Source organism: Felis catus, chromosome C1 (assembly GCF_018350175.1).
Source record: "Felis catus isolate Fca126 chromosome C1, F.catus_Fca126_mat1.0, whole genome shotgun sequence".
Classification (NCBI taxonomy): Eukaryota; Metazoa; Chordata; class Mammalia; order Carnivora; family Felidae; genus Felis; species Felis catus.
Window position 1 is genome coordinate 5461642 of NC_058375.1, and position 27841 is coordinate 5489482.

General features: G+C 45.8%; 1 protein-coding gene across 11 annotated transcripts; it reads right to left on the bottom strand.

The window, feature by feature from the left end:
• Positions 1-893: 893 nt before the first annotated feature.
• TNFRSF9 (TNF receptor superfamily member 9) lies at positions 894-27707 on the bottom strand. 11 transcript variants are annotated; one of them, XM_045035044.1, is made up of 12 exons: positions 25758-27707; positions 24396-24526; positions 24150-24248; positions 20265-20342; positions 14509-14585; positions 13531-13714; positions 12689-12796; positions 11557-11694; positions 11049-11115; positions 8235-8365; positions 7570-7704; positions 894-2693 (listed from the first exon to the last, which is right to left on the bottom strand). In XM_045035044.1, the coding sequence occupies exons 6-12, from the start codon at positions 13643-13645 to the stop codon at positions 2596-2598; spliced, it is 792 nt and encodes a 263-aa protein (XP_044890979.1). In that variant the 5' UTR covers positions 13646-13714; positions 14509-14585; positions 20265-20342; positions 24150-24248; positions 24396-24526; positions 25758-27707; the 3' UTR covers positions 894-2595. The 11 variants fall into 11 exon arrangements, 10 of the variants coding, with proteins under 10 accessions (XP_044890979.1, XP_044890980.1, XP_044890978.1 ...); XM_045035045.1 differs by lacking the exon at positions 25758-27707 and adding an exon at positions 25566-25744; XM_045035043.1 differs by lacking the exon at positions 25758-27707 and adding an exon at positions 25194-25559.
• Between the last annotated feature and the right edge of the window lie 134 nt (positions 27708-27841).

Here is a 27841-nt window from a genome sequence, read left to right on the forward strand (position 1 = left end):
AATACAAAATAAGACCACAGTGAAACCGCCCTCTAAAACCCACTAGATGGGCAAAATCGAGAGTCTGCCAATCCCAGATGGTAGCAACGATGTGATTTGGTGAGGCTGACAAGACCAGGAGCTGGAACTACTGCTCTGAGAAGCGTTGAGCACAGTAGCAGAGTTATATTGTTCAAACATATTTTCTGGTCCTCCCTGCGCAAAGATTACGCTCTCTGCCCTGTTCGATGCCAGCCTCACCACATGACTCGCTCTAAAGGTTAGACTCTAACCAACCAGCTCTGAGCAAAGTGGCACGTATGCCTTTGCCCTGAGACGGCCAGTGTTCCAAGTAGAAGCTCCCCCTCCCCCTATATCCGAGTGAAGTCACGTGGGACAGAGCCACTCTCAGCCTGCCGTGGCCATGTAATGATAGCAAGAAATGCTTGTTTTGTCCAAGTCCATGAAGATTGGGGGGGGGGCAGGGAGGGACATTTGTTATTTCTGCATAACTTAGTTTATAAAGTTGAACATTCATATGCCCAAAGGTCCAGAAATTTCACTCGGAGGAAGTTTCCCTAGAGACACTCTTCCACAAGACACACATGAAAAAAAACATTCATACCGGGGCGCTTGGGTGGCTCAGTCGGTTAAGCGTCCGACTTCGGCTCAGGTCATGATCTTGTGCATGAGTTCGAGCCCCGCATCGGGCTCTGTGCTGACAGCTCAGAGCCTGGAGCCTGTTTCAGATTCTGTGTCTCCCTCTCTCTCTGACCCTCCCCCGTACATGCTCTGTCTCTCCCTGTCTCAAAAATAAATAAATGTTAAAAAAAAATTCATACCAACATTGCCTATAATTGCAAAAAAAAAAAAACAACAACTGCAAATGACTCACATATCTTTTGATTCAGAACGCATTGATAAATTATGGTATATTTGCAAAATTATACAATCGTTAAAATGAATGCATTCTAGTTACACACAATTATATGAATGAATCTTATAAATAGAATTTTGAGTGATTAAACCAAGTCACATACAGTGTAATATCATTGTCATGAGGCTAAAAAACAAGCAAAACTAAATAACGTAGTTTTGGAGTACATAAATATGTGAGCAATGATTTTTTTTAAAGCAAGGGAATCGATCGAATTGATGTTCCTGAGAGACGGTGCCTGGGGGTGAGGTGGAGAGGTAGGCAGAAGATGAGGGAGGAAAAGCAACATGGAGAGGATGCTCTGACCTTGACCCTGACCCTATAAAGGGTCAGATGTTACATATTTTAGGCTTTGTGGGCCATACAGTCTCTTGCACAACTACTCAACTCTGCTGTTGTGATGCAAAAGCCACCTGAGTGTGGCTGAGTGTTCCCATAAAATTTTATTTATGGACTCCGAAATTTTAATTTTACATACATACATACATACATACATGTCATGAGATATTAGTCTTATTTTGATTTGTTTTTCACAATTTAAACATGTAAAAATCACGTTTAGCTCAGAAGCCATACAAAGCCTCAGATTTGGTCCTTCGGGGTCTGGCAACTTCTGCTCTCGGACCCTGGTTGGGCTACGGGCTCACGGGTGTTCATTCTAGAACTGTTCATTCCTACCCGTTTCCTCGATTAGTATATCAAATATTATGTTTAACGGTTTTAAGAATTAAAAACACATAAGCCAATTCTTTTTAATGGGCAAAACAGATGAAGGGGCTCAAGAGACACAAACTTCCAGTTGTAAAATAAATAAGGCACAGGGATGACGAGTATAGCACAGGGAGTACAGTCAATGACACTGTAATGACATCCTATGGTGACAGATTGGGACTACACTTATAATCGTGGTGAGCCTGAGTAATGTACAGAATTGAGCCACTATGTTCTACACTGGAAACGAATATAACATTGCTTGTCAATTACACTTCACTAGTAAATTAAAAAAAAACATTAAACAACAACAACAACAACAACAAAACATAAACCCTGTCTCAGAGAGGAGAGTCACAAAGCAGAAGACACAAGGGTGGAGGGGACCACAAGATGTGCAAAGACATCCGAACTCTTTCCAAAACTCTTCCTGAAGGTCTGAGATATTTTGCCCTTGACCTCAAATTTGGGCCCTGTCATAATTTCCCTCCTCACATTAGTAGAGCTCATTGTGTCGAATGTCTGAACCAAAGGAAGATTTGGTTGGGGGTATTTCCTGCATCTTATGGCTTTTTGTCCTATTAGCACACACACACACACACACACACACATACACACACACACAAAACGGAATTAAATTTGATTATCATTTTAGCTGGACCATTGGCCCACATGATTTCATTTGAAGTATAAGTCTCTTTAGAATTCAAAAAAAAAAAAAAAAGAAAGAAAGAAAAGAAAAGAAAGCATCTCAAGGCTATTAAACATTATCTAGAAAATGTCCTGGTCCCACACATCCACTTAAAAGGGATACATTTCTTAAAGGCCAACCTGTTAGCATTCTGAGAAAACTTGGGGGGTAATCCTGAGTCTTATCTAGGATGGTCTTTTTCGATTTAGAAAGCTAGGATAGAGGGATCACTCATGTTTCTGTGCTGACTCTTCTCAAGACAGTCCCAGCGGCTGCTTCACAGAACAGTGTGAACACATTCTCCTTCTTCTTCCTCTGGAAATCGGCAGCTACAGGCATCTTCCTCTTGGGCGGTTTGTACTGGTCTCATAAACGCTGAAAAGTAATTTAAAAGTGAGTCATCTTGTGTTGTTGGCCTTAACCATTTAACAGCCCGGTTCCATAAATCACAGTCACAGGACATCATCTAGCAACCGCGCTCAACTTTGAACAAGTTCATCGACAAGAAAAGCGATAGCACGCACGGAAGAGCTTTTTCGCAGGATCGTTTGCAATTTCTTTTTGCCAGTTACTCTTATTGGCCCTGAACAATGATTGTCTTTATTTGCTGCAAGGGCTTAAAAACTCAAGCGTGAATCACTGGAGCATAAAATTAGTCATATCTCGAACGTAAGCACAGTTTCAATTCAGCGGTGCTTATTTGAGTCTTGAGGTGCTTCGATTACACCCTAGACACTTTCTTTTGAAGAAAATGCTTATGGCACCAAGATATTAGATACTCCCACCACTTCCATCTCTGCAATGAAAGAACTGATTTGCGCATTCGCTCCCAGGTTTCCTTTGACGTGTTGGTGTGAAGTAATTTGTGTTACCAACGAGCAGCTCGGCATCTTAAACTGAGTTTTTTTTTTTTGAGTAGCGTGACGAAGCAAAAGCGCCTGCCTCGATATCACATGCTTCTTACTGTAAAAAATCACCGAAGGGAATGACCTCACCCGGACGGCAACCGCGTGTGCTCCTGACTTTGCTTCCCCTTCACAAGAAGAACGACTAAAGACTATTCAAGGGTTGGGGCGCCTGGGTGGCTCAGTCGGTTAAGCAACCGACTTCGGCTCGGGTCATGATCTCACGGTCCGTGAGTTCGAGCCCCGCGTCGGGCTCTGTGCTGACAGCCCCGAGCCTGGGGCCTGTTTCAGATTCTGTGTCTCCCTCTCTCTGACCCTCCCCTGTTCACACTCTGTCTCTCCCTGTCTCAAAAATAAATAAATGTTAAAAAAAAAATTAAAAAAAAAAAAGACTATTCAAGGGCAAGACACCACTGGCAGAACCCTGGGACGCAGGGGTGAGGCCGAAGCATGCCCTGCCTCGACACTACAGAGGTCAAGACAGACTGTATTAGAAGAGTGAGAGAAGCAGCCTCTGTTGACCTCAATGCCCCTCCATCAGGCCAGCACAGCACCACACACAAAGGTTCTTCCTGAGCCTCCGGCCCCTCCAGTGCCAAAGAAAAGAGAACCCCCAGGGGACCACCAGCCTCTCCCAGCACTAGGGCCGCTTTGTGGGAGCCCCTGTTCTGATCTCACGCCACCGGGATGGCAGAGGAAGCTTCAGGGTCCAACCACTGGGACTCTGACGGCAGCGGAGAAGCGGGAGGCGCTTACGGCCACCAGCGCACAGATCCTGGCCTACGGAGTACGAACTTGAGAAGCCCGAGTAGCAAACACGACCAGTAGCCTTGTTCTTCTGCAGAGCCAAGTTGAGGGCTCACCCTGAACAGGGAAGCTGACAGGGTGCAAATCTGCCTGATTCAGACCCTCGAGCAAGGGGGTTTGGCCCCCCTAGAGCCTGGTTTGCCCAGGCCCAGGCAAGGAGCTGAACCACAGCGCCACCTGCCGTGGGGAATGTCTTCCAGCCCCATGTGACCTGAAGGGCCGGCGACAACCCCTGCAAGCCCAAATTCAATAGCCGGCGAAAGTATCTTTCAGGAATGAAGGGGAAATCAAGACACTCTCGGCTGAAAAACTAAGAGAATTTCACACCAGAAGTTCTAGCCAGCACATGGGGCTCCTGGGTAGCTCAGTCGGTTGAGCATCTGACTTTGGCTCAGGTCACGATCTTACGGCTCAGGAGTTCGAGCCCTGCGTCAGGCTCTGTGCTGACAGCTCAGAGCCTGGAGCCTGTTTCAGATTCTGTGTCTCCCTCCCTCTCTGCCCCTCCCCTGCTCACGCTCTCTCTCTCTCTCTCTCTAAACTAAGTAAATGTTTAAAAAATTGAAAAAAAAAACAAGTTCTAGTCAGCACAGTAAGTCAAGAAAAAAAAAAGACATACAGTTTGGAAAGGAAAAAATAAAACCGTCTCTATTTGCAGATGACATTATGGTCCATGTAAAATCCCCGGGAATTCACAAAATCCTCCCATGACAAACAAGTGAGTTCAACAAAATCAGAATACTAGATCAAGTTACAAAAATCAACTGTATTCCGATAATAGTAGCAATGAAGAGGTGGAAACCAAAATTTAAGATACAAGACCGCTTGCAATTGTTAAGAAACTTTAAATGCTAAGGCCTAAAGTTATCCAAATACGTACAGGACTTCTGTGCTGAAAACCACACAATGCTGATAAAAAATAAAAGAAAATATACATAAATTGGAGAGACATATTTTGTTGCACTGGAACACTTTACCTAGTAAAGACATCAGTTCTCACCCAATTAATATACAGGCTGAACACAACTGCTTTCAGAATCCCAGCTGACTTTTTTGTAGATACAGATAAGATTGTCCTAAAATTTATATGGCAATGAGAAGGAACTAGGACAGATGAAACCATTTTTAAAAAGGAGACTAAAGTGGCAAGAATCCACCGACCCTCTACCTAAACTCAAAACTTGTTTTATAGCTGCTGTCATCGAGACTGTGTGGTATGGGCAGGGAATAAACACACAGATCAGTGGAACGAAAGAGAGAAACCAGAAATAGCACCCACGCAAGTACCGCCAACTGATTTTTTGACCAGGTCACAAAAGCAATTCAGTGAAGAAGGATGGATGCTTTCGACAAATGATACTGGAACAAGTGGACATCCCCAGGCAAAGTAAGTAGATAAATAAATGAATAGGTAACACTGAAAAAACTCCTGATGTAAACCTTTCACACCTTACATAGCACTTAGCTAAAATTAAACCATGGATTTCAATGTAAAACATTTAGAAGATGACACAGGAGAAAATAAAAATCTTTGCGATCCAGAACTTGAAGAGTTCTCAGACGTGACTCCATAAATTAAAACAAATCAAAACAAAAAAACTGGCAAGTTGGATTTATCGAAATTAAAACCTTTCTCTCTAGGGGCACCCGGCTGGCTCAGTCGGTGGAGCACGCGACTCTTGACCTCAGGGTTGTGAGGTGGGGTCCCACGTTGGGTGTCGCGATGACTTAAAAATAAAGTCTTTAAAAAAATAAAAGTAAAGTAAAACCTTTTTCTCCGCAGAAGACCCTGGGAAGAGGAAGAAAAGGCGAGCTGCAGAGTGGGGCCAAACAATGAAACCACACACCTGACGAAGGCCTCATCTAGAAGATATGAAGAACTCTCAAATGTCAACAGTAAGACAGGCAAACAAAAGTCCAATCGGAAAGCAGACCGAAGGCATGAAGGAACCTTTCACTGAGGAAAACGCACAGATGGAAAGTCAGTACATGAAAAGATGTTTGTTCGCTCCCTAGGGCAAGGCAACCGAAGACCAAAGTAATCCACCACCGTAGGCCTCTTCGAAAAGTTGCGTAAGACACCGTGGCTGCACAAAATGCTGGTAAGGATGAGGAGACGTGATCACTCACACCGCTGGTGCAATGTCAAAGGGCACGACTCCTCTGGAAAATAGTTGAGCAGTTTCTTCAAACAACAAACATACGCCTACCATATGACCCAGAAATTGCCCTCCTGGGCATTTATGCCAGAGATACGAAAACGTAAGTCCACGCGAAACTTGTGCGCGGTTACTCACAAAGACTTTACATGCAGTAGTGAGAAACTGGAACAACCAAAATGTCTCTCGGTAGGTGAATGGTCAAACAAACCGAGGTTCAATGATGCCACGGAATGCTGGTCGATGGTAAAGGAAAAACAAAAAAAAAGGCCACTGTGGAAGCACATTAGACCTCGGGATCTCAGGGACATCGACCTGAGTGAAAAAAAATCCATTCTTTTTTTTTTTTTTTTAAATTTTTTTTTCAACGTTTATTTATTTTTGGGACAGAGAGAGACAGAGCATGAATGGGGGAGGGGCAGAGAGAGAGGGAGACACAGAATCGGAAGCAGGCTCCAGGCTCTGAGCCATCAGCCCAGAGCCCGACGCGGGCCTCGAACTCACAGACCGCGAGATCGTGACCTGGCTGAAGTCGGACGCTTAACCGACTGCGCCACCCAGGCGCCCCAAAAAAATCCATTCTTAAAAGGTCACACGCTTATAATCCACTTATTACATTGCATGCTTCTATCTATATCACCTTCTTCGAGTGTCAGGTGTAGGAAATAGACTCGTGACTGCCAGGAGTTGGGGCGGGGGGAGGAAGCGGATGTGACCACAGGGGACCTGCAGGATGGGGATCCTTGCGGGGAGGGGACAGTTCTGTATTGATTGTGCCAGAGTTTATGCCAGTCCACGCGCGTGATCAGGTGACAGACAGCTGTGCACACACGACACGCCAATGTCAACTGCCCGGTTCGGATATTGTGCTACGGTTACGGAGGATGCAACCCCATGAGTGGCACGCGAGACTTTTCTGTGCTGTCTTTACAACGTCTCGTACACCTATAGTTATTTCAAAACAGAAAGTTTGTGTAAACGACCTAAAACCTTAAAAAATGGGTTACAGTTCATCGCATCTCACTAATTGCCCATCACTACTCTCCCGAAGCATTTTTATAAAGAACTCCATTGTAACCGGGGCTGAAGGTGGGAAGGATAACTCTTTAAATCAGAGGTTTTGGTAAGAGCTGAGGGGGGATAACTCTGTTTTCCCGTGCATTGTGGGATTTTAGCAGCCTCCCTGACTCCTTTCACCAGGTGCCCTCCACCCCCTCAAGGTTGTGACCACCCAAACTGTCTCCAGACATCGCCAAATTGCCAAATTGCCCCTGCTCGAAACCATTGTGCTGTACTAACCCCCCAAAAAGAAACTTTTCCTTTCTGCTATAAACACTCTTGCCTCAAAAGAGCTCATAACAAATACAATTGTGTTGGTCTTACGTCGTTTGAATAAATACAGGAGTTTCTTTCTGCTGTGTTTAACAACAGAGAAACGGAGTGCCAGAAAGAACACCAGGAACAGCACGGCAGCTGACATCAGCGCAAGGAAGACGACGAGGATCTGGGAGGTAGGACCTTCAAAAAAGAGCAAAAGGAAAAATGCAAAATGCATGCAGATACACAGTTTTGCAAAGATGCTCATATCTACATAGGTATAGGTTACACTGGTAAACCCCCATTCGCGAAGACAAGTGGTACCTTGGACATCTCGACCCAGCTAACCTGATCAACTTGCCTGCGTATAAGAGACCTCTTTTTAAAAACCTAAGTAATTTTCCTAGAGGCCCACACACATTAAGTGCTTTGGCTTCTCTAGAATATAGAAAATATGGGACTCCATAGCCGCCTTTATTTCGCATTATCAAAGGTGAGGTGTTTGGGTCAAGTCTCACCTTGCTCTGCTTACTAAGGTGTGTGTCAAACTGCATGACAAACACTTGAAGAAAACTGGTGGGCTTCTAGATGCCAGGATACAAGAAGGGAGGCACGGAGGAGGTGCCTGTTGTAGGCAGAGATGTGAGACATCACGGCACTGGGGCGACTTCGATTCCGATCGGAAGAGCCATAATACATTCCCTCCGATTTAATAGCAAGGAGTCAGCTACCTGGATCTCTTGCAGGGGCGGGTATGGTGGCAGAGGTTGTACGTGGAAAGAAGTCGGACGAAGCTGGTCCACAGAGCACATCACGTTCCTTCGTCCCGTTCGCAAGTACAGACTTGCCATCCAACGAACAGCTTAGACGGTCCAATGAAAAGAGTTCAGAGAATTAATTTAGGTACAGATCATTCTCTTTAAAAATACTGACATTTCCCATCCAATAAAGCAGCCTAGTGATGAAGCCGTGTGGGTCTGGGTTCATAAAGATATTGTGGAAAATGCCCATTTGACTGGCCAGCTTTTACGGCTCTCCGTAGTTCATCCTATTCTATCCACCTAACTGGAGTCTTCTTTCTTCCCAGGCTGCGGAGCCTTGTCCCATGACAGCTTGGTTCACTGTTGGGACTAGTTAGTCTCTCACCCTCCGTTTCCCTTTTTTTTTTTTTTTTTTTTTTTAGTTTTTTAATCTTTATTTATTTTTGAGAGAGACAGAGCATGAGTGGGGGAGGGTCAGAGAGAGAGGGAGACACAGAATCTGAAGTATGTTCCAGGCTCCGAGCTGTCAGCACAGAGCCTCACATGGGGCTTGGACCCAAGGACCGCGAGATCATGACCTGAGCTGAAGTCGGGTACTTGACCGACTGAGCCACCCAGGTGCCCCAGATCACCCTTAATTTCTTAAACGTATTTGACCGTGTCTGGCATATATGAAGGACAGACAACCGGGCATAAGCGTTAGGAGTTCTTAACCCTAGGACCTGTTGGCATCAGACAGACTAGGGTTTGAACCCAGGGTCTGTCCCTTTGCAGAATGACCATGGGCAAGTTAGAAAATCTCTCTGGGCCTCAGTTTTCTCATCTGCAAAATAAGGAATACATGCCCCCCCGGATTTTGTGAAGAGCAAATGAATGGCCCCAAGGACACACTTTTATGGGCTGGACTCTATGAACCCAGACCCACACATCCCAATAAATGGAAGCTATCATCATCACCGTCACCATCACCATCATCATCATTGTCCTTATTTCTTTTCCCCTGTCCCTTTACCTAATGTAAACCCACTCATTCTCCAAAGCCCAGTTCAATCCCACTCTCCACGCAGACTCGCTGACTTCTCTGAACTACTTGTGTCATAAGACGTTAAAAACAACAACACTTTTCCAATCTGTATGAACCAATATTTTTGTAAAACCTAAGAATGTAAATGTAAAATAATAAAATGATTTTCCAGTAAGGGTGGCTAGCCTGGGTGGCTCCAGTTGGTGAAGCGTCCAACTCTTGATCTCAGCTCGGGTTTTGATCTGGGGGTTGTGAGTTCAAGCCCCGTGCTGGGCTCTGCACTGGGTGTGAAACCTACTTATAAAATAAGAAAATAAAAATAAAAATAAAGATAAAGATTTTCTAGCCAGAAAATCAAATGAAGAAAGAACAAAGGCATACAAAATACAAGACCTAAATTTTTATTAGGTGACTCTGCCGATTACCTCAAAAGTTTCTACATGCTTATTCTTTTTAAAAAAAAAATTTTTTTAATGTTTATTTATTTTTGAGACAGAGCATGAATGGGGAGGGTCAGAAAGAGGGAGACACAGAATCTGAAACAGGTTCCAGGCTCTGAGCTGTCAGCACAGAGCCCGACGCGGGGCTTGAACTCATGGACCGCAAGATCGTGACCTGAGCTGAAGTCGGCCGCTTAACCAACTGAGCTACCCAGGCACCCCAGCATGAACGGGGGGCGGGGAGGGCCAGAGAGAGAGGGAGACACAGAATCCGAAGCAGGCTCCAGACTCTGAGCTGTCAGCACAGAGCCCGACGCGGGGCTTGAACTCATGGAGCATGAGATCATGACCTGAGCCGAAGTTGGACGCTCAACCGACTGAGCCCCCCAGGCGCCCCTCTACATGCTTATTCTTAATGTGTGTGGTGTTCTTGCCACGGACAACCAACTGTCTGTAGGTCAGCACCCGTCCACGGACCACAATTTGAGTAGCTCTGGTCCTGATCACACAAGGCAACAAGCATATTCTCATGTATGCTGTTGGCTGTTTTACTTCTGTGATGGTCGTGTCTGTCCAGGTAGATGTTATGTTTTCGGGGGTAGGAAATACACTTTACCCTTCCTGTACAATTCTCAGTGCTGGCATTGTACTTGAAGATGGGCTGATCGATGAGGAAAGTAAGAGGCAGCAAAGAGATTAGAAGGCAACAGAACAGAACAGCTGGGGCTGAGGGGCTGATAGTAACAAAGTTCCAGCAAATCTGAGCTAAATGCTCTGGGCGTTGCTTCTGGAGAAAATGCCCACTTTGTGCATCAAATCACTATTACCTCATACTGCTCCCATGCTGTCTATTCATATGTCCTTCTATACCTATACTTGATAGATTTTTTAAGTAGGCTCCAAGGCCACGTAAAGGCTTGAACTCACAACACTGAGATCAGGAGTCACGCGCTCCACCAACTGAGCTAGTCAGGGTCCCCTGTATACTGGATAGATTTTTAAAAGCTTCAGTGAAAACATTCTTTTTCTTTAAAAAGGTTAACCCAGAGGGGCGCCTGGGTGGCTCAGTTGGTTAAGCGTCCGACTTCAGCTCAGGTCATGATCTCGCGGTACTTGAGTTCGAGACCCGCGTCGGGCTCTGTGCTGATGGCTCAGAGCCTGGAGCCTGCTTCGGATTCTGTGTGTGTGTCTCTCTCTCTCTGTCCCTCCCCCGCTCACACTCTGGCTCTCTCTCTCTCTCAAAAATGAATAAACATTAAAAAAAAACAAAAAGGTTAACCCAGATTTTTTATTTTGAAAGCAAAAGGAAATTATACATACTTTGTCCAGGGTCGACAGGTCCCATGTTTCTGATCATTAAATGTCCCAAAGCAGCAGTCTTTACAACCTTGCATAAAAATTAAAGCAACAATAAGAAAGGGAATATTTTCATGATTTTATAGCTCTCTCTGAGATGAACATAATTACATAATAATAAAGGCATTAACTTAGTACAATCTACACAGATTGTTCAACAATGCTCCTGGAAATGAACCCCCAAGATGATTAAAATTTTCATTCTAATTGTACATAGAGGATTTTATATATATGTAGAGAATGTATGAAAATACATAATCCTGGTGAATAACAAATGTTGAAATTTCAAGTTTTTTCCATTGATTGCAAAATAATTTTGTAAACATCATAGACGTGACTCAGTGGTTCATTGTGTGTTACTTTAAGGTTCTACTAATCTATGTTCTACTTTATATTCAAAGGACCAAGACCTAAATCAATGACATACATCTAGAGAACAGACTTGCACTAGATTGAGGAAGAGTGAACTTACCTTCTTTGGTTAATTCTTGACCTTGTTTACAATCCTGCTCACACATGGTACATCTTTCCCCCAAGCAGTGGAATCCTGAGATGCACTCACACTCTGCATTGCTGGTGGGGGAACACATTTTCTTGGTCCTGAAAACACCTACAAAGTTTCCCAGTGTTACATTACACTTGACCTCTGAACCCAGGAAGAAAATTTATGTTCTGTGATTTATTTTATTTTTATTTTTATTTTTTCAACGTTTATTTATTTTTTGGGACAGAGAGAGATAGAGCATGAACGGGGGAGGGGCAGAGAGAGAGGGAGACACAGAATCGGAAACAGGCTCCAGGCTCTGAGCCATCAGCCCAGAGCCCGACGCGGGGCTCGAACTCCCAGACCGCGAGATCGTGACCTGGCTGAAGTCGGACGCTTAACCGACTGTGCCACCCAGGCGCCCCTGTTCTGTGATTTAAAAACAAACAAACAAACAAAAAACCATGCTCAAAAACAAACAAACCCAAAAAAACAAAACAAAAAACAAAAACAAAAACAAAAATAAAACAAGGCAAAAAAAACAAAACAAAACCAAAAACAAAAAAAAGCCACATGCTCACTCTATTTACAATGTTCCTAATGACCTTCAAGTATAAAGTTTCTTTTTAAATCTCTACAGAAGACATTTTTACATCTTCCCAATTAAAAGCTTCTCTCTTGTCAGATATGTGTTTCCTCTAATATTTAAAAGCTCAATCCACAAATTATTGCTTTTACAGTGAATTATTTTACTGGACTTGCCTTTTGACAAAGGAACCAGCCTATTTAACACTTAACACTTTCCATCGAAATCAATACACTAGGGAATAAGAACCTGTCCTCCCAACACAGGTCCGGGTAAACAATACATCTTTTTTTTTTTTTTTTTTTTTAGTGTTTATTTATTTCTGAGACAGAGAGACAGCGCATGAGTGGGGGAGGGGCAGAGAGAGAGAGGGAGGCACAGAATCCGAAGCAGGCTCCAGGCTCTGAGCCATCAGCACAGAGCCCGACGCGGGGCTCGAACTCACGGACCGCGAGATCATGACCCGAGCCGAAGTCGGACTCTCAACCGACTGAGTCACCCAGGCGCCCCAACAATACATCTTTTGAATCTTACCTTCACACTGCCTGCATATGTCACAGGCCCTCTGTCCACTGGTGCTGGAGAAACTATTTGAAGGGCAAGCGATGCAGATGTGATCCTTGGTTTTCTCACAGAAAGTACCTAGGAAGGTGGATAATGGCTGTACGTGTTTGACAATGGACAGGCATCGCCCGAAGTATCGTGACGTTGACAGGAAAACTAGAATACGAACCAATGATTCTTGTCTCTGGCTGGTGCAGTCCTACACTTTCTTTTGGTGGACTTTCTAGAACTGCAATATTGCCCTTAGCATAGCCACAGAGCTACACCTAAACGAAGTGTAGATATCGCAACAGAGAAACCAACAGAAAGAGCACAGCTTCCTTCCTCTGCTGAACAAAAAACAATGATATCTCTTGATGGCCTCAGGAGACCAATACGACCGATTCAGGGGATCAGTATACTAACAACGTTCGTGTGTCTGCTCTTCCCTACTCTGTGAAGCCTCCTGCCACGGCTTATGCCCTGCTGTGCCCCCTGCTGAGCACAGATCCTTACAGATAAGGCTGACACTTACCAAGGTCTTGCCATGTGCCATGCACGGTTCACAACAGTGAACAGTTGATCATATGTTCTTCCCAGCAAAGCTGGGAGATAGGATCTTTTATTATCCCCAGAGGACAAAGCTGGGGCACAAGAGAGTAAGTCACATGGCTGGTATGTCCACCCAGCTAAAATGTAGCATCCAAGAAATAATTTGTAAGTGAATTAATACAACATCATTGAAACAGAGCTCATTAGCCCTGACTACTAGACTAACCGAACCACGGTGTTCAACAGGATAGATCAAACACACATGCTAATTTGGTTCTTACCTGCTGGGCATTTGCTACAAGAATCCTGCATTGGTCTCGTCCTCTCAAAATTCATGACCAACAACACGGTAGCCAATATGTTGTAATAGCCACTGCCCATGATGAAATCTTGCATGGATGGGATACAAGCAAGGCAGATTCCAGAAGGATTTTAGTCAAAGTAGCTGGTTTTGCAAATACCACTCTGCAAAAGGTAAAACATTTCAAGAATGAGATGGTTCCTCTTTTTTAGAATTACCTGCATTTGGACCATTACCACTGCAATTCCATAAGACCGTAACTTGGGGTTTTTTTCCGAAACAATCGCTGATGGAATGTTATGGAAAAGGTGGCGAATTCATAGACGTGTCTACGATCAGACAGGCCTGACTACACACACAGCCTTGTGCAGGCTGGCCAAAGTCTAAGAGCACACTTTCCAACATATTTTGCCAAAATGCAGAAATAGCAATAGCAAGAACTTTTGGGGACTTTCATGGACACTTAGCACTGACGTCCAGATTTCAACAATGCCAGCTGCTTGCTGCCTCTGAGACAGAGTTCTTAAAATGACAATCTGTCAGTCGACAATCTGCAGTCATATCTGACAGTTCAGCTCAGTGGGAAGGCATCTCATTATTACTCTTCCCCCCCTTGTCAGAACAATACGTGAAAATCTCAACACCGAATCGCTAAAATGTTGAAGCACCTCTCTGCTCAGCTGATCATCATATTTTCTTAATATTTGCCCATTTTGAGGTCTGAAGCTCATATAGTAACATTTCTTAGTATTTGCCCATTTTGAGGTCTGAAGCTCATATAGTAACAAAGCTCAGAAGAATGAAATCTCCTGAGGCTAGGTTCTTGGTCCTTATGTAATAGGCTATGGATCAACAGTTATTAGAAGTTGGAAGGAAAAACGTCTAGACCTGGAGAAACAGAATAAAGCCTCTATCCCCACCCCGACTCCATTCCCCCGACTGCCCCAAACGGACAAACCTTGAGATCTCAGGGCTGGTGAAGAACTTTCCACTCCTTGATCTTCAGAGCTGCGAGGTTCTGACTCTTGAGGAGAGCTGCCAGGTCAAACCCAAGAGTTTGGTGACTCAGCCGGGGGCGGGGCCTCGTGGGAAATCCCCGCCACAACTCTGTGAGGTTGCTCACTTGATATCTGCTGACCCCAAAATCCCCTAGAGCCCCCGTCCCCACTTGATAATGGCACTTCAAACCATTTCTTGGAAGCAGTTCTCTACTGTTAGGACATCTCTCTGATGACTTTGGGAAAAGGGTTTTGTCATTTTTTAAAAGAATCTTCCATGTCAAAACCTTTAATGGGTCCCGAACATCTTTGAGGTGTTAGGGATGAAGCCCACCTCTTAGATAAATACCAGCACTTTCGCCATACCCTGCCTCTTACCTGTATAATCATGATGATTCTATAGCTGTAACTCATTGAGCGCACTGATGTACCAGGCATCGCATAAGCCCTTTAATGAATACGGTCCTCAGAAGACCCCCAAGAGTTGATATCATCATCATTATTAGAACGGCACTATGCAAATGAGAACATTGAGCCTATGAGTCTAGCCAGACCATCAGCAGGACGGGGAGCCAGGATTAGAACCCAGGTCAACCTGATTCCTTTCTACTGGGCTCCTTGCTGTGTGGGTGAGATGCGGGAAGGAGGAGGGAGAAAGAGCATAGAACTTATATGGCGGATGACTTTGGGTAAAGTTGAGAGCTACGAGGGTTTTTCAGGAAACCATTATTTCCGTTTTTGTTTTCCAAACGGAAGAAGAGGAAGGGCAGAGCAGGGGAAGGAGAGGTGGAGGAGGTGGTCAGGCAGGAGGAAGAGGAGGAGGGTGTTCCAGAGACACTAAGAAGAACCTGTCCAGTATCGAGAGGCTAGGGCCCCTCAGGAAGACAACCAAGGGAACTGTAGAGCAAGAGTGGTTTCAACGAAAACAGATGGTTTTCTGTTAGGATCCAAACAGAAAAGAACTATTTCCCCCCAGGAGACATGGGGGCTTGGGGTCTCCCCCCAGGAGAGATGGGGTACGAAGAGAGGGGAGGAGGGAGCTAATGCTTAGTAAACACTTGCTACGTGCTAAGCACTTTACATGTTTCCACGACTCCCACCATGCCACCGTGCTCCTTAGAAACTTTCAGGGGCTCCCTGTTGTCCACAAAACAAAACAAAGTGGAAAGAAAAGCTGGATCCCATGGTCCAGAGGGCCCAATATTCAAGGACCTCTGAGACCTGATCGGAAGTCTCCGTTTAAAAAAATTAACGGGGCGCCTGGGGGGGCTCAGCTGGTTGAGTGTCGGCCTTCTGCTCAGATCATGATCTCACAGTTCGTGAGTTCGAGCCCCGCACCGGGCTCTGTGCTGACAGCTCGGAGCCTGGAGCCTGCTTCGGATTCTGTCTCTCTCTCTCTCTCTCTGCCCCTCTGCCGCTCACGCTCTGTTTCTGTCTCTTTCTCTCAAAAATAAATAAACATTAAAAAGTAAATTAATTAAGATATACCTCAAATAGCATAAATTTCACTATTTTGCTTTATTATTATTTTTTATTTATTTTGAGAGAGAGACAGTACAAGCAGGGGAGGGGCAGAGAGAGAGGGAGAGAGAATCCCAAGCAGGCTCCATGCCGTCAGTGCAGAGCCCGTCACGGTGCTTGTCTCATGAAGCGTGAGATCATGACCTGAGCCAAAACCAAGAGTTGGCCACTCAACCGACCGAGCCATGCAGGTGCCCCAAATTTCACTAAAGTGTACATTTCAGTGCATTTTGGTACATTCCCTAGATTTTGCAACTATCATCAGTATATAAATGCAGAACATTTTCATCCCTCCAAAAAGATACACATGAGCAGTCAGTCACTCCCCAGCGTACCCTGGTAACCGCCAATCTGTTTTCTGTCTCTATGAATCTGCCCGTTCTAGATGCTCCCTGTTCACAGAATCATACAGTGTCTTGTCTTTTGCACCAGGCTTCTCTCGCTTAGCACGTTTACTCACGTCCTTGCGTGTATCAGAACTTCGTTCTTTTTCACAGCTGCGTAATATTCCGCCGCACCGAGGTCCGCATGTTGTCTGGCCATTCATCAGTCGATGGACGTTTGAATTGTTCCACTTTTGACTACTATGAATAATGTCGCCATGAATATTTGCGTACACGTTTTTGTACGAGCAGGTTTTCCGTTCCCGGGTGCATAGCTAGGCGTGAAATTGCTGCATTGTATGGTAATTCTGTTTCACTTTTTGAGGAATATGCCAGACTCTCTTCTCTGGCAGCTGCGCCATTATATGTCCCCCACCAGCAGTGCGTAGGATTCCAATTTCCCCACAGCCTTGCTAGCACTTGCTATTTTTCCGTTCTTTAAATTGTTTTTATTTCTTATTTTAGAGAGAGAGAGGGTGAGAACATGCTCGAGTGGTGGGGGAAGCGGGGAGGGCAGAGGGAGAGAGAGAGAATCGTAAGTTCAGTGTGGAGCCTGACACAGGGCTCAATCCCACCACCCTGGGATCATGACCTGAGCTGAAATCAAGAGTCGGATGCTCAACCGACCGAGCCACCCATGTGCCCTCCGTTTGTTTTTTTTAAGCGTATTAAAAAAAAAAAATTTTTAGGGGCGCCTAGGTGGCTCGGTCAGTTGAGCATCCAACCTCGGCTCAGGTCACGATCTCACGGTCCGTGAGTTCTAGCCTCGCGTCAGGCTCTGTCCAGCTCGGGGCCTGGAGCCTGCTTCCGATTCTGTGTCTCCCTCTCTCTCTCTGCCCCTCCCCCACTCATGCTGTCAAAAATTAATAAACATTAAAAAAATTAAAAAAATTTTTTTAATGTTTATTTATTCTTTGAGAGAGACAGAGACAGAGTGCAAGCAGGGGAGGGGCAGGGAGAGAGGGAGACAACAGAATCCGAAGCAGGCTCCAGGCTCCAAGCTGTCAGCACAGAACCCGACGTGGGGCTCACACCCACAAACTATGAGATCATGAATGACCTGGGCCAAAGTCAGACGCTTAACCGACTAAGCCACACAGGCGCCCCTATTTTTAGTTAAAATTTTTTTGTTATAGTCATCCTGGTAGGTGGCCTTTCATTGTGGTTTTCATTTGCTACCCTTAGTCCAATTTTATTATGTACCCCCCCCCACACACACACACTATCCTCCACATAATGGGACCAGTAGAGTATGGCAGCTGCTTAAGAGCCCAAGCTTTGCCGTCAGACTGGCTTGGATTGAATCGAGGCTCTGCAATTAATGGTCACAAGACCTTGGGCAAATTTCTTAACCTCCGTGAGTCAATTTTTCCAATCACGTCTTACAGATACAATAACACTGTACTTCATCCTTATCTAGTGAGGACTAAATGAGACATTGAACGTGAAGTACCTAGCTCAGTGCCTGGCACATAGTTCTCAAGAAGAAAGGAGCTGTTATTATGTGACTTAGGACTTTAAAATTTCCCTCCCCCAGTTTCCCATGCTGATCATCTGTAAAGCAACCAGGGCAAGTAGCAAAAGAGAAGGAAAATGCACGGGCTGTCTACAGAATTTATTCCCAGAGTCTGAGAGTCCTCCAAAAGCCACTTTACCTGTGGGCATTGTGGGATCCCCTGCAGCGACTTCATCAGAGTTCGCCCCGTGGGAGTTTCATACCGCATAAAAATGGCACTGCTGATCACCTAACACTTTCAAAGTCACGATCTAACCAGGTGACCTCCTCATTTACATGTGGTGCTCTGGGTTTAACACTGCAGCATGACATTTAACTGGACTGTATTTTCATTTAACTCAGTGCTGCTCACGGAGCTACGTTCTGGACAGTCTGTGGGCAGACACACTGCCTCCTCTGAAAGTGACGTCTGCCATTTCCCAGCACAGCAGTTAGTTAGCTCCCTGTTTCAAGCGGCGCCAGTGACACAAAAGTCTTTACCTAGAGAAAAGATTCTCAAGGCTAGCTTGACCAGCTCATGTTACACAAAATCCACCATTTTCAGAATTAATCCACTGAAGGCTCCGCACAGCTTGATTCCGGCGTTTAAGGAATTGTCCGCCGTTCATGTCACCACCTTCTTCTTTGATAAAAAACGTCATAGGCGGATTCTGTAGTTCACCTGCTGCACACACTATCTGAGCTCATCAAGATAACCGCTTCCCCACCGCTCTCGGTCTAGGGCCTGGAATCCCATGGGGACAGCATCCCCGTGCTGGGCGACTAGCCTCAGAGCGCAGACACAGCGAGCCCCAGCGTGCTGCGACCGGCAAAGCCAAATCCGTCTCGAATACCTGGCACGTAACCGATTCCCACATAATCTATTATTTCGCAAGAATATTGTGGCCAGTGTAGTTTCCAGAAGTCCCAAGTGTCCATCTTCTTGGTCCTATTTATGTCCCTGTAGTTCTGAAAGTCCTTGTGAATCAGCACAGGATTTGTAACAGTCGCACACGAAGTCTGAGGTAGCCTTTGCCACATTAATTCGTATTATTTTTTTTTATGTTTGATTTATTTTTGAGAGAGAGAGAGGCAGAGAGAGAGACAGTGCGAGCAGGGGAGGGACAGAGAAAGAGGGAGACACAGCATCCGAAGCAGGCTCCAGGCTCCGAGCTGTCGGCACAGAGCCCGACACGGGGCTCAAACCTACGAACCGTGAGATTGTGACCTGAGCCGAAGTCAGAGCCCCCATGTGGGGCACAGAGCTTACTTAAATAAATAAATAAACATTTTTAAGAAAAGAATTTTAATATTGGTTCTTTACTAAAATCAACAAGAAGGACACTGAACCTCAGAATTGCAGAGGTTTAAATTTCTGTGAAAAACATTTAATGGAATTTAATTACATTTCAAAAATAAAAAGCCTCAGATATATTTAAATAATTTTAGATATTTGACATGTATCAATTATAATTTTATCTTAATAACTTTAAAGCTTTTAGTAGAATAACTTTTCGAAAACCAAAAATAATTTGAATTGAAAAATTCTGCATATTCACATTTATAATTTACATCACACGCATATAAAGTCTGTATTCTTTGAGTACAAATATATTTTATTCTTTTACTCCTTCAAGTCAGTACTGTCAGCAAAGCACGGATTATGTGAAGTTCTCAACAAGTGAAACGAAATTGTATGGAGCAAACAGATAGTAATTTACGAGTAATTTACGAGTTATGTGTCTTCACCACCCATTTAAACATTTCCAGACCATCGGAGTACATTCAGGCATCTGCAATAATTCAATTCAGTCATCATCGATATTTTCCCAACTTGGTCACACAGAAACAATACTATTTTTATTTTGTTCTTTTGAAGACTTCTCTGTTGGAGTAGAAAAACAGAACACATTTAACACGTCTTCCGCTTGATTTGCCACTCTTACATCTGATACGGTATGCGAGTGCCATTTCTACACCTGCTCTAGGCCCCGCAAACGTCGGTGACAACATTGAGAGGCACGAAGCAGGCATTCAAGAAACCTTTGCCGAATGAATGAATGAATGAATGAATGGGTAAATGAACAAACGAGGTTGTTAACTCCAGTCTCATAGTCTGCCTCCCTCTTCATGACCTAACGTTTTCCTCCCCTCTCCCTTGTGAGATCATGCTGGTGCGTGTACCCCAGCCTAAGTTTTACAGTTTCCCTTCCGTGGGGCTCACCTAAGATGCTTTTGTGCTGGCCGTAACATTTGCTGCGGGCTTACTCCTGCAAGGCTCTATTGTACGCGTTTACATAGATGATGCCAATCATACCTTCCAACAGCCTCTGTCCCTACTTTACAGATGAGAGAACAGGAGCACGGAGAACCCGGGTAGGCTGCCCGATGTCACCTGGCCGGGAAGGAGCAGAGAAAGGGTTCAAACCTGGCTGGCTGGCTGGCTCTGGAGCCCTTGCTCTTAACAAGGACTCTTCACCGTTCTGGGCTCAGAACCCTTTAATCCTGGGGACTCTATGCTTGTGGACCCCTCATGGAATTCTCTTCTTAAGTTTGTAAAATATAATACAAAGGACGACAGAGGAAACCAGTTGTTTGGAAATATACCCACCAAATATTTAAAAAGCCAACTTGTCTGGATGGCTCAGTCGATGGAGCCTCCGACTTCGGCTCAGGTCATGATCTCGCGTGCGTGGGTTCGGGCCCCGCATGGGGCTCTGTGCCGACAGCTCAAGAGCCTGGAGCCGGCTTCGGATTCTCCCTCTCTCTCTGCCCCTCTCCTGCTTGCTCTCTGTCTCTGTCTCTCAAAAAATAAAATAAGACGTGAAAAAAAAAATTTAAAGTCAACTTGCAATGTATGGTAATAGATGGATTCCTTCATTAAGACATACCTGTCCTAATTACAGATTAATCATGAGTGTAAATGGTATTTTTGGGTATCTGAAATAACCGTAACGTGATATGAAAATAACTGATTTCTACTGGTGCAATATCATAGGTTCCGCTCCCTTGGCTATGCTCCGAGGATTTTTAAATTCAAAAAACATTTTTTTTATGTTTATTCATTTTTAAAAGACAGAGAGAGACAGAGCACAAGCAGGGGTGGGGCAGAGAGAGATCGGGGGACGCAGAATCCGAAGCCGGCTCCAGGCTCCGAGCTATCAGCACAGAGCCCGACCCGGGGCTCAAACTCACGAACTGTGAGATCACGACCTGAGCCGAAGTCGGATGCTCAACCTACTGAGCCACGCAGGCGCCCCTTTTTTTTAAAAAAGAAATTTTTTTTCTCTATGAGGATTTTTAAATTCAAGATTGAGGGAAATACTAGATTTCTGCTAGAGGTTAGTGAAAATAAAAGATGTGATTTTCCCTGTCCAGCTTCATAGACCCCTGAATGTTATCTGTGCCCCTGGGGCATCTGAGGACCCCAGGATCACAACCTCTATGCACAAGGCCTCCTTGCTGCCTTTCATGTCTTGTGTTGAGACAGACACTCAACGCTTGGTTTTAGCTCTGGGAATTTGCTCTTCCTCTTTCTTCTTTCGAATCTTTATACAGATCCTATGGCTGCACCTTAAGGCAAAAGGTCCCTCTGTACAATTTCTATCCCTCACCATCCCCATCAAGATGGCACATTTTTTTTTTCAACGTTTTATTTTATTTTTGGGACAGAGAGAGACAGAGCATGAATGGGGGAGGGGCAGAGAGAGAGGGAGACACAGAATCGGAAACAGGCTCCAGGCTCCGAGCCATCAGCCCAGAGCCTGACACGGGGCTCGAACTCCCGGACCGCGAGATCGTGACCTGGCTGAAGTCGGACGCTTAACCGACTGCGCCACCCAGGCGCCCCAAGATGGCACATTTTTATGGTCTATCACTTCCCGTGTTCCTCTCCTATGGGCCCTTCGCCAATGAACTTAGACAGGTTGCAACACTGACAAATCAATGTCTTCTAATACTTAACAATAGCCAGTACTTGTCGGTTGCTGCCTGCGTCGCTGATGTTCTACTCAGGACACTAAACACGCAGCCTCTGAACGAGTCTACAAGGCAAGAGCTGCTGTCACTCTTCTAATGTGGAAGAAACAGAAGTTGAGGGAACTCAAGTGACTGAGCCAAGCGTTAATGGCGGCACCAGAGTGTCCACTACGGACCAACGTTCCAGCTTCATCTCTGTGACCTCCTTTGATCCTAACTCTATGAAGTGAGGGCCCTAACTCATATGGGGGTCCTGAGGCATGAGGGTCGGGGAACTCGTTCAGGATCATCCAGCTAGCATGGAGGGAGCTGGGCTTAAACGCAGACAGGCTGGAATTCGAGCACATGCATTTTCTCAGCACACCAGACAGCCACCTTTAGAGCAAGGAGACGCCAAGGCCTGAGCCCGGGTGTTCTCATTCCCAGGTTCCCTTAACATTTGGCCAAGGGCTCTGACTAACCCGGGAGCTACTCGTTCCTGTGAATGAACACAAAGATATTTGACTCAGCAAAGGAGCCTGAGACTGCCGACGTAGTGGTTTGCGAGCTGAGTCGGAAACCACATCTGATCTGATCTCATCGATGTGAAGGATTGCCAATAAACTGACAGTCAATTTCAACCTCGAGAAATGTGATGAGGGCTGGAACCAACAGCAGCCACGTTTTGGAGGAAGCTAGGTTAACTTTTCAAAATTTAAGAGCGTGGAACCAAAGCTTCTTAAGTAAGCAAGTGGTCTGCATTTGAAAATTCTACTGGAGAGAGAGAGAGCTGCCACAGGTCACTTAGAGGGAAATGTTTTGTGGCCTGCAGCTGATAACTATGATGAAAGAAAAGTCACCCCAACAAGCAAGGTTATCCTGAAGCTTATGACTTTCTGCTGAAAGCCAGCTTCTGCCTGTGGAGTACTGGCCTCCTCTCCCTAGCGTTCCCCTTAGCCCTGGGGAAGGAGAGTGCTTCTATAATTAACAAATACACAGACACATCCAACTATTTCCTAAGCTCGACTTCTGTCAACTGATACACAAGTATTTTTCCTCCAAGCCAAAAGCAAGACAGCATCAGAGGATGGATTTGGTTTCCTTTTGAACTTTTTAATGGTGATCAGAATTGTCTCCCAAATGATTCCACTCACACGTCAACCCAGATCTTCCTTCACAAAACCCGCCTCCTTTCCTTCCCGAATTGCCATTATCATGGAGGGCCACTTCATAAACCATTGGTTTTCGCTAAGATTTTCGGGGGCGCCTGGGTGGCTCAGTCGTTAAGCATCTGACTTGGGCTCAGGTCATGATCTTACGTTTGTGAATTCAACTCCCACTTCGGGTGAACGTGAGCCCTGCTTCTGTCTCTCCCTGCCCCTCTTGGGGTTCTCCCTCTCTCTCTCTCTCTGCTCCTCACTCACTTGCTCCCTCTCTCGAAGAAAAAAAAAAGAAAAAAAGATTTTTTTGTCCATTCGATAACGCTGCACTAAACGAGAGCTCCAACATACCTGCGTGTAAGTTGTGGGTACTTAGGTACGCCTACTAGGTCTATACCACTCAAACAATTTCCAAGTTTCATTGTTACTGTCATTAAATTATTCTCTATCCCTTAGCAATTCAATAAATTCAGCTCACAAGCATCTACTGAATGTCTGATGCAAGTGTGCCCAGGACCTGATCTGTCACTTCTCCTGCTTTGTGTCCTGCCCCTCCCTCAAGCCGGCCTTCCCTGCCCCTCTCGGACGGATGGACCACACTCCCACTCCTGGGCCTTCGCTGCTCTCTCGTCCCAGATCCTGCCCTCTCACTTTCTAGGTGACTTGTCCCCTCATCTTACCCAGGTCTCCTCCTCTCTAAAAGAGCGCCACCCTGTGGTTCTCCATCTCCTCTCCCTTGTACTTGCTTTCCTAGCACATATGGCCACCTGGCACCCACAGTCATCCATGCAATTGCTGACTATCTGTCTTCTCGCACTCTCATGGACATCAGTTCTATCAGAGGGGAGGTGTTTTTTTCACGGCTGCGTCCCGGACACCCAGAGCAGTGCTGGGCACAGGACAGGCACTCAATAGATGCTTCGTGAGTGAATTCTGCTGCCTTGCGAGGCATATCTAGATAGGACACCATCCCAACAGCCTTCACAGCCTAGAGAGGAAGGAAGGCGTTTATACCCATAACGAAGATAAGGCCGTACAGCCTTACAGATTCTGTAATAGGAGGACAAAGTGCTGTGGGAATATACCTTCTCCTGGAGCGCTTGACAAGGGAACGGGGTTTCGCAGGATGGAGGAAGGCTTGAAAGGCTGGCGTGGGAAGCAGATGGCATTCCAGTTAGAGGGAACTGCTTTATGCCAAAGCATGGAGGAGGTAAAGTACAGCGCATGTTCAAGGAACAGAAAAAATAAATGAGGGAGAGTAAGGTAAGAACGTGAAAGGTTTGGAAGATGTTTGAAGCCCAGTGTGGAGGGATTTGAACGCATGACCATACCTTCTATTGATTGTCATCTCCTACATAGGCGCGCACGGCCGCAGCCAGCGGATCCACAGCACTACGCGGGCGTGCCAAAGCTTGCCAAAATGTTGTTTTCACCGTGGGTGCCCCCACGTGCACTAAGTGGGCTAGAGAAAAGAAAGGGACACAGGATACAGTCAAAGGGCAGGAGCAAGGAGTCGGAAGGTTCTGCTAGACTCACACGTGTACTGCTGGGAGGAGTAGCTGATCACTTTGACCAGTGAGAGAAACGTCGGCGTGGCTCCCGGATCCCCGTGATCCCAAGATCACTGGAATCTGCAAACACTGCAGCAGAACAGGACTAAAGCACCGCCGCAGGGACCAGCCACGTTTCAATTCCTCTGAGCTCTTTCTTTACGTAAGATCTCACTAGGTCCTCACCAAACTAAGGGCGGGCATTCCTATTCACGTCTTACAAACGGGGGGTGTTTGAACGCTTTTGATAACCCAGTACGAAGCCCCAATCAGACCCTACTGTCTCTTCCAGCAGTAAGATGCCAGTTAAGAGCAGAGCAGTGTTTCCCACCAAGACCCGGAGAGACGTGAGAGCAAACGAGGCGAGCGCGGCACAGCCTCGATTCCGACGCCGGGCTCCGCAGATCCTCCCCCAAAGCCACCGTGGAGCCCTGTGTAACCCCGCGCGCCCGCTGGCGTCCGCCACCGGAACCAATCTGAGCTGAGGAGGCGGGAAGGGTGAACTTCCTGCCTCGCCTACGCGGGCCGCAACCTTCCCCGGAAGTTCGCGGTGTCGCAAGGGTGCGACGGTGACCCCACCGTGGCCGGCGGGTCGCTCAGATACTTCCGCCCGCCCACAGGGAACGGGACGCGCGACCTGGACCTCGGACACGGCCGGCCGCCCCGCCCTCTCGCGCAGCGCCCCGCCCACTGCGGCGCGGCCCGACCAATCCCGGGCGCCGGCCGCGGGCCTGACGTCACTGCGGGCGGGCCGCTGGCCTCCGGCTCCTGGCGGGCAGTGGGATGGGTGCCGGGTGGCCCACGCTCGGGGGGCTTTCACACCGGGGGGGAGCAGAGGCGAAGCCACCCTCCGGGCCCCTCGCAGGCCTCGGTGTCAGAATTTCCCCCTTGCGCCAGCGCTGCCTCAAATGTCAGGACTCGCCCACTCTTCTCCTGTTTCGCCGACCTAACCTTTCGGGGGCTCGGAGGGGAAATTCGCCGTCTCTGCCGGACGTCTCCGGAGCTTGCCCCGAACCATCCTTCAGTGGATGTCGAAAAATACATTCGTTGAATTCCGCAAATGGCGTCCTTCCACCCAGTAACTCCAGTTTAGCGCCCTCGCCCTTTTTAGTGAACCCAGGAAACGGATGGAAAGAAAGTTACCTTATCCGCTGTACATAGAAGTTCCTGTTCGCTGTGCGGTGAAATGAATTAGACGTGGAGACCAAGATTAAAATAGGGATCAGAAATTGGCTGGAGCCACGTTGTTAACTGTAGTGTCGTATTACAAAGTGTTAGCCTACAGCGATAGTCAAAGCAAGGAACATCTAGGTGAAGTTAAGATAATGCTTAGCAAGTATTGAGCACCGGCTGTGTGCCAGGGACTGTGATAGATGCTATGGACCGAGAGACAGGAAGGTCCTACTGAGTTCACAGGATTAGAGGAAGACAGATAATAAGTAAAAAGACAAAATGCTAAATAGGTACTATCAGTGACATAAAAGATACATTCACATTAATAGAAAATGAGTCTTTTACTGAGATGAGATGCGAAATATAAGTGAGGCATGAAAACCTGGCAGCAGTTTCTTTGCTATTTATGGTGATCAGGCTAATTTGGGGGAGAGTTGTTTTTTGGAATTAGGATCAGAATGGCCACTGGTGGCCTGTTAACGTTGGGCAGGCGAAAGTTTTGCCTCCTTAGGCTCTCTGGCAGAGCCTGAGAACTAAATTCACAAAAAAAAAGGTTAACAGGACAAAAGTACACAAACTTATTTAGTGTGTTACATGACCCAGGGGCTTTCATGAGAAAATGACACAAAGAAGGGACAAAAGCTAAATGTTTACATACGGGGTTGAACAATTGTGGCTATTGTGGCAAAGCAACTAAAATAAAACAGGGAAGGCTCAAGGAAGTTATTTTAAGGTCTCCGTGTGAAAATTCTTCCAGACTCAAGTTCCTCTCTGATGAGGTTTCTTTCCTCCTGGCGCTGGGATTTCACCTTCTGCTTTCAGGAAGAAAAAATGGGAAGCTGAGCACCTTTCTTGCACCTGTTGTTTACAAAAATGCCTGTAACTTGGGGTGCCTGGGTGGCTCAGTCAGTTAAGCGTCCGACTCTTGACTTTGGCTCATGTCATGGTCCCACAGTTTGTGGGCTTAAACTGACACTGTGGAGCCTGCTTGGAATTCTCTCTCCCACTCTCTGCCCCTCCCCGACCTGTGCTCAAATGCTTTCTCCCCGTCTCAAAAGAAATAAAGTTAAAAAAAAATTAAAAAACAAAAAAACAAAAAATGCCTTTAAGTCAAAATAATGTGCCAACGTGACCTATTTGGAGATAGCATGTCCTGAACTTCGTCACTAACATTATCGGCAACATTTCTCCATTGTTGGATTTTGAGCTCAGCAAGGCGGAACAGTATCTTTTAATTAAATGTTGCAACTGCTCTAGGTTGAAACTGATTTTAAGCTCCCTGAAAACAGCCAGTCCTTTACTTGGTATTTGTGCATAAAGACTTGTCAAATACTGAATAAAAGAAGTGAATAGAATGAGGTTTTTCTGCCCGGAAATAAAGGACTTAATTAGGAGGCCTCTTCACTACCAGTAATAGAGCAATTATTTTTTTGTGAATGGTTTAATTTTTTTGCTTTATTCTGCAAATGTGTGATGAGAAATAGGTATGAACTAGAAAGTTAAGAGAGTGTCATGAGTGTTGTGGACCTACTAATACTGGTAAGAGTTTATGGTGGCAGAGTGTGAAATTTGGTATGAGAATTTAACCAAGGTTCTGCAGGACCTTTTACAGTCATTTCACCCCTCCGGACCCTCAACCTCTGCATCTGTGAAATGGAAAGTATGTTTTCCAGGAAGTCAATATACAAGAAGGAGAAACCAAGAAGGAGAAACAACAGTATTAGAGTATTATTTAAAAATACAGTTGGCTCTCGGAAAAATACAAGGGTTAGGGGCACTGACACCCCCTGTCCCCTTAGGCAGTCAGAAATGCACATGTAAATTTTTAACTCCGGGGAAGACTTAACTGTTTGTTTGTTTTTTTTTAACAATTCCTTTTTTAAAAAAAATTTTTAACGTTTATTTATTTTTGAGACAGAGAGAGACAGAGCATGAACGGGGGAGGGTCAGAGAGAGGGAGACACAGAATCTGAAATAGGCTCCAGGCTCTGAGCTGTCAGCACAGAGCCCTATGCGGGGCTCAAATTCACAGACTGCGGAGATCTCGACCTGAG